This window comes from Crocodylus porosus, unplaced genomic scaffold (genome assembly GCF_001723895.1).
Source record: "Crocodylus porosus isolate Cpor-Errol unplaced genomic scaffold, CroPor_comp1, whole genome shotgun sequence".
Taxonomy (NCBI): Eukaryota; Metazoa; Chordata; order Crocodylia; family Crocodylidae; genus Crocodylus; species Crocodylus porosus.
The window spans coordinates 241,442,354-241,449,134 of NW_017728886.1; the positions used below are offsets into that span (position 1 = coordinate 241,442,354).

The following is a 6,781-nucleotide window of genomic DNA, read 5'->3' on the forward strand; positions in this document are numbered from 1 at the left end:
CCAGAGTTCCCCACGCCAGTGCAGCCATGAGGAACCACATGGTCCCAGGCTAGAAGCCCCTGCTATGCAGGTGCTTCTGGCTAGGGGGCAGCGCTGGGCAAGCCCTGCTGTTGCAGGAGCCCACCAGGGCTTCCCCTGGGTCCTACTGCCCCTGGTTTTTGTCTTAAAAAAAAAAAAAAAAAGAGGAACCAAGGACAGATAAATTTTAATTAAAAAAAAAATGTTTAGGGCCACCGGATAGAATGACCTCATGGGCCGTATTTTGCCTACCCCTGGGTTAACTGCTTCCCCCCCCTTCTATCCACCTCACCTCTTCCATAGTTCCATCTCCTTTTTCTTCCCTTTTCCCTGTTCTTTGTATTTACATCATGGCTTTCTATTTAGAACCTCTGCTTTCTGTAGCCCCTTCATAGGATCTGATGAAGTAAATTTTTACTTACAAAAGCTTATGCATCTCCAATTTAGTTATTTTGTAAGGTGCAAGTCTAGCCTGCTTCTGCTTAAACAAAATTAAAGCTGACATATTGGGGGTCAAAAGGTAAGGATGGCCCTTTCATTTCTAGCAAAAGAAATGTTATTCTTTTTCTACAAACTGAGTGTGGAGGCATTGGTGCACTTCTCCTGCAGGAAACATGCTGCTCCCAAGAAAGATGGTCTTCCTTTCAGTGGGAAAGATCCCTCCTGTGGAAGACTCTTCCCCACAAGACTTAATGCCTGTATGTTTCCCTGTTTACTTTTCCCAGGAATCAGGAGGAGTCCAGCATAGGGAAATGCTCCCCACGCCTTCCCCAGACTGGGGCTCCCCAATCTGGAGAGGGTACAGGAAGCAGGTGCTGCTGAAGTCCTCTTGGGACTGAGAGCCTTTGGTTGGCTGGGAAATGCTCCGTCTGTATCCCTCCCATACCAGACCGAACCCAGCCTGGAAAGGGAGAAACTAGTGTTCAGCTCCTCTTGGCAATCAGAAAGGGTTGAGTAGGGAAAGGTAATCCCAGTTTGAAAACACATGGAAAACATAGGCTGCTCAACTCCTTCCAAAAACTGTAAGGAGCTGAGGAGCAGCTGCTTTCCCTCTTTACCAGTTTGGAGTCACTCTGGTCTGGGAACACTTGTGGAGCAGGAGGAGAGGACCTTGCTGGCCAGATTGCTTGTACTCTCCCTTTTTGCTAGAATTTCTAGGGCTGCAAATTTCAAGGAATTTGCAGTGCTAGAAATGAATGCCTCTCCATGGCATAAGTCTGTACACAGGGAAAAGAAAAATTATAAGAGTTCTTCAGACTAGAAGGCATAAGTCTAACAAGATCCAATGGCTGGACTCTGAAGAGACCATTCAGAAAATGATAATTTTGACAGAAGATAATTAACCACTGGAACACCTTATGAAAGGCTAGAATGAAGTCTCCACCATTGACAATTTAAAAAAATAAAAGATTAGCAGGTTGTTCTAACAGATATACTCTAGTAAATGGGGATTAACTCAGAGAACTCCTAGGACTGCATTATGCAAGAAATATGACTAAATGACAAAAAATGTCCCTTTTTAGCACATTAATTATCAGTAACATTTAAAGAGAACTCTTTAAACATATTCAATATAATAGATTTCTGTGTTTTGGTTAGTGGTTGAAAATCAGACCCCCTAGGTGGCTGTGGCAGTTGGTTGGCATAAGCAGCAGCAGAGTTCCTAATGTTATTTTACTAGTAAGCATCCTGGGTGGCGAAAAATCCTCCAAACCAAGTGATTACAGTAAGTTTGGAGCTGTTATTTCACAACTAGTAGAAATTAAATTTGGTCTCCATATTCAATCTTCTTTGTACTGAGTTAAACCATGACATGTTAATTGAATGCAGTCTGTCATGTGGACAGTGTTAGAATTCAGATACCTAGTACTACTAGGGTTTAAAAACAATTAATTGAAAAATGCGGTATCCATATTTTACATGATCTCATCATATCATACTAGTTAAAGGAGGAGTCAGGCTCCTGACAAGGTACAACTTGATGAATAACATGAGGATTTTAATTTCTTACCATTTCTTCAGAGGTCAGATGCATCAGACGTTCAGCTACTGCTGAACATTGTGAAGAGTCTGTGATGAACTCCCCTCGTGAATCACCCACTATCAGTTCTGGCCACATTGGTCCTTCTTCCTTCTTATTTAGTGAAATCTCCAAACTAAAAGGAGAAATGTGGGAAAGAAATGATTTGTAGCACTGAGATATTTGTTACAAAACTGTTACAAAACAAACAAATGCACAAAAACAAAAATACAAGAATTCTGCTGATTAAAAGTATAATGTGAGACTGGTAATTTGGAAAAAAATGCCAACTAGCTTTTCTAGGGAAGCTTAGTAAGTCTCTTTAGCTACATGCCTATGATCATTGCAAAAAAATCTTAAAATAAAACTTTTAATGAAATACTCGATAGCAAACTTACATATTAAGTCACATTCAAATCTATTAACCTGCGCCTTGATAAGAAACTGATGTATTTAAATTTTGTGTGTATACAGTGTGTGTGCGTGCGTGCGTTCCTACTACAGGAAGGAGTCAGTAGTCCAACTAATGTTAAGGTTTTTCTATTCATAAAGAGAACATTTTTCCCTCCATTTTATTACATTTTTTCTCTACATAGTTAAAAACCCCAGTAACACTGGCAGATGTTCCGACTTCTTCATGCATAAACAAAATGGGTAACAAATGTAAAACGAGTAGCATTGTAAAGTAGCATTTCCTACAGCGCTGCCTTGGGTTAAGTCTATTTCTGATGAAGTTAACAGTTTTACTTTAGACTTCAATAAGAGAAGTTGGAACAGTGCTAAGCAGTTTTGAAGCTGCTTGGAAAAGAGTACTTAAGGAGGTTGTGGAACCTCTTGGATGTTTAAGAAAATGTTAGACAAACACTTGTCTAGAATGATTTACAGAGCAATGATCCTGCCTTTAATCAGGCACTTGGATTAGATGATGTCCCATGGTCCCTTTCACAGCAGTGGTATAACTAGAGTAGGGTGATTAGGGGAGCTGCCATGGATGCTGATGGGGTGGCGGGGCAAGAAAAGGGGCAGTGGAAAAAAAGGCTGCCACTAACTGCACTAAGCATGGGTGACTGATGCCACCTGACTTGGGGTGAGGGCACATGCTCCCCCAGTCAGCTGCTCACGCCAACTGGAGGACAGAGGCGGAGGGGGAGCTCCTGCCTGCTTGCCTGCCCTGCCCATCACCTAAGCAGGGAGCATTGCCTGTCAGGGGGTACACTAGTGCTCTGAGGGGGTGCCCACGCACACTCTACATGTCGCCACTGGCACCAGAGGTACGGCGACAACCATTAGCCATGTGTTTAGCTGCATCACTGCGCTTCTGCCTTTAGGCCCATGTGTTCTGTGATTCCATTAAACCTTTTATACTTTTGCTTCATTAAAGCATTAACTGGCTATATATTAAGCATGCAAGTAGTTCTCTATTGACATCAGTAAATCAGCATTGTGCACAAATACGTTGCTGCACTGGGGTCAAAGGCAAGACTAAAAGAGCATGTGTTTTAAGGTTTTCTTTAATAAAACCTGTATGAGTATTCTGGCATTAAGATTACCTACTCTTCATTAAGATGCTTGTCTGACACATGAAACAAAGCAAGTAACTTAATGCATGGCTTCACATCATTGTTATTTTCTATCCAGGATTTCTAAAAATTTAAAAACAACATTCAAGCTTCAGAAAAAAAAGAGAATTCTTTGTAGCAGTAGAGGCTAACCTTTTTGGCAGGCATGCTACAAATCAAGTGCCACCCTAATCCCTTTCCCTGATCTGCTGCTCTTTTTGCTCTGTGAACAAGCTGTAGCTCAGTATTCTGCTCCCACACCTGTGCTCCCTGACTGATCTGATGCTTTGCTTTCTGCTCCCTGCCTCTGTGCTACCTGTCCCCTCCTCCATCTGCCACGTCACAAAAAGCAGCTGTTCCTAGTACTTATGGCTCCCCTACTGCAGGTTGGCACACCTGCTCTTTAAAAACAAGTTTAATTAGTAAGTTAGCTTGAAGAGTGTATTCACCAAGTTAGCTTGCTGAACTCAAACCCTCACTGCAGGAGACATAAATCAAGGTTTGCAAGAACTATGTCCACTCAGTATGATCTGGAGAACTATTCACCTATTCATCTCCCCACAAGTAAATATATCTGTGCATGCATCCATACCACAAAATACAACTGAAAGAATCATAGATGCTAGGGTCGGAAGGGACATCAAAGGAACATCAAGTCTGGCGCCCTACCAGTGGCAGGAAAGTGTTGGGGTCATGTGACCCCAGCCAGGTGCTTGTCCAGTCTTCTCTTGAAGACCCCAGAGGTACAGGAGAGCATCACCTCTCATGGAAGCTCATTCCAGATTCTGGCAATCCTTACCAGTTAAGAAGTTCATTCGGATGTCCAACCTAAACCTACTCTCTCTCTCCATCAGCTTGTGACCATTATTTTTGGTTATTCCAAGGAGTGCTCTGGTCTCGTAAACAGAGCATCTCCTATTTCCTGCTGCCCCCCGAGTGAATTTGTATATCGACACAAGATCCCCCCTCAACCTTTTCTTGTACAGGTCCCTCAGCCTTTCTTCATAATAAGGCCTTTCCTGCAGGCCTCTAACCATACAAGTGGCCCTCCTCCAGGATCGTCTCACAGTTATCCACATCCTTCTTGAATTATGGCACCCAGAATAGGAAGCAGTACTCTTAGCAGCGGCCTGACCAGTACTGGATAGAGGGGGAGCATCACCTCCCTGGACCTGTTTGTGATGTACCTACTAACACATGACAAAGTGCGGTTAGCTCTGCTAATTGTTTCATCATATTGTTATCCTGGAGTCAGCTGACAATGACTCCGACATATCTTTCTGTTGCTGTGCTGCTGAGAAGGTCATCCCCCAGCCTATAGGTGTGCTGGTGATTCCCTCTCCCTAGGTGCAGCACTTCGCACTTGTCCTTGTTGAACTGCATGCTATTGTTCTCTGCCCATTTCTCTACCCTGTCCAGGTCCACCTGGATTTAGTTTCTTTCTATCAGTGCGTTTGCTTTCCCCATAGTTTGGTGTCATCTGCAATTATGAACAGAGTGCTTTCCATGCCCTCATCCAGGTTGCTGATGAAGATATTGAACAGCACCAGCCCAAGAACCAAGCCTTGGGGGACCCCACTGCCCACGTCTTTCAAGGTCCATACTAACCCATCCACCACCACTCTCTGAATATGACCCTTAAGCCAATTTGCCACCCACATGACTGTGTAATTGTCTATGGCACAGCTGTTCAATTTCTTTATAAGAATAGGATAGGATACAGTGTCAAAGGCCTTCTTAAAGTTCAAGTAGATGACATCTACCTCAACTCCTGCATTTAAGCTTAGTGATCTGATCATAAAAAGAAACAAAGTTAGTCAGGCAGGATCCATCTGCTGTGATCCCATGCTGGTTCCCCTTTAGCATTATATTACTTGCTGGACTCCTACAAATGTGATCCATGAAAATTTTTTCAAGGTTTTCCCAAGGACAGAGGTGAGACTAACCAGTCTATAGTTAGTTACCCAGATCCTCCTTCCTCCCCTTCTTGAAATTAGGGACAACATTGGCCCTTTTCCAGTCCTCAGGGACTTCATCTGAGCAACATGAGTACTCAAAGAGTCATGCCAATGGCTCTGCTATGACACAGCACCCTTGGGTGGAGCTCATTTGGTCCTGCTGATTTAAACGCATCCAGCCCCTTTAAGTGTCTCTTTACTAAGTTGGCGCTGGTAGTTGGTGGGCTGGTGTTTCTCCTGCCTCTGTCAGTAATGCATTTGAGAGATCTGTCTAGATCCTAGTTCAAGAATACAGAGGCAAAAAACTCACTGTGATTTGTCCCACCTATCTGTCACCAGTTGCCCTTCCCTATCTTGTAGGGGTCCTATGCTGCCCAGCACCTTCTTTTTGCTTCCTATATACCTGAAGCAGGACTTCTTGTTGTCCTTCATTTTTGTCACTAGCCTGAGTTCTAATCCTGCTTTGGCCTTCCTAACCAATTCCCAGCAAGTGTGAGCCAAGGAGGTATAATCCTCCTTGGTAGCTACTCCCTGCCTCCACAGCCTGTATGCCCCTTTTTCTGGCCCTTCGGCTTTCCTGGATTTCCCTACTTAGCCAAGAATTTCTCAGTTCTCCAATTTGAGCATTCATGAAAGTTTCTGTTCAATCTTCCCCACGTCTTTTGGCATAACGCATAATACCCCTCCAGAAAAGCAGTACTCAGCAAATTTTGAATAAAACTTTTATATACAGCCTGTCCACTGGCTATTTTCTCAACAGTGACTTATGTCTCAAGCTTTCTTTAGGCAATAGTCAATAATTAAGGGCTTTTCCGGCTAATTTTATATTTTAATTTGTTAATTTTCATTGAAAAGTTTCTCTCTTTAGAGCCAATCATTAATGTCTACATCAGGCTTGTCCAACATGTGGCCTTCCTAGTCATTTTATCTGGCCCGCGGGCCCCAGCCGGCAGCGAGGGGAGGGGAGCTGCTTACCCCTGCAGGGCCAGGCTCATCAGTGAGCCGGGTCCTGCCCCTGCTGCCCCAAGGGCGGCGCGGCACGGGGCTGCCCCAGCCGCGCCTGATTAAATGAGCTAGGGATAGTGGGTGCAGCTTCTCACTTGGCTGGGGAAGCTGCAAGCATGGCCCACGCCCTGCCCGCACGCGTGGTGGATGGAGGCATAAGAAGTTCCCGCGTAGAGCTGGGGGGCGCCTCGGGGCTGGGCCAGGGCTGTTCAGATCTGGTG

General features: G+C 44.3%; 1 protein-coding gene across 1 annotated transcript in view; it reads right to left on the reverse strand.

Annotated features, from left to right (window-relative positions):
- NUDCD1 (NudC domain containing 1) overlaps positions 1-6,781 on the reverse strand; it is a 126,731-nt gene that overhangs the window by 48,790 nt on the left and 71,160 nt on the right. The window contains exon 7 of the mRNA XM_019551946.1: positions 2,030-2,174. Coding sequence (XP_019407491.1) covers positions 2,030-2,174 — 145 coding nt within the window. The remainder of the gene's footprint in view (positions 1-2,029; positions 2,175-6,781) is intronic.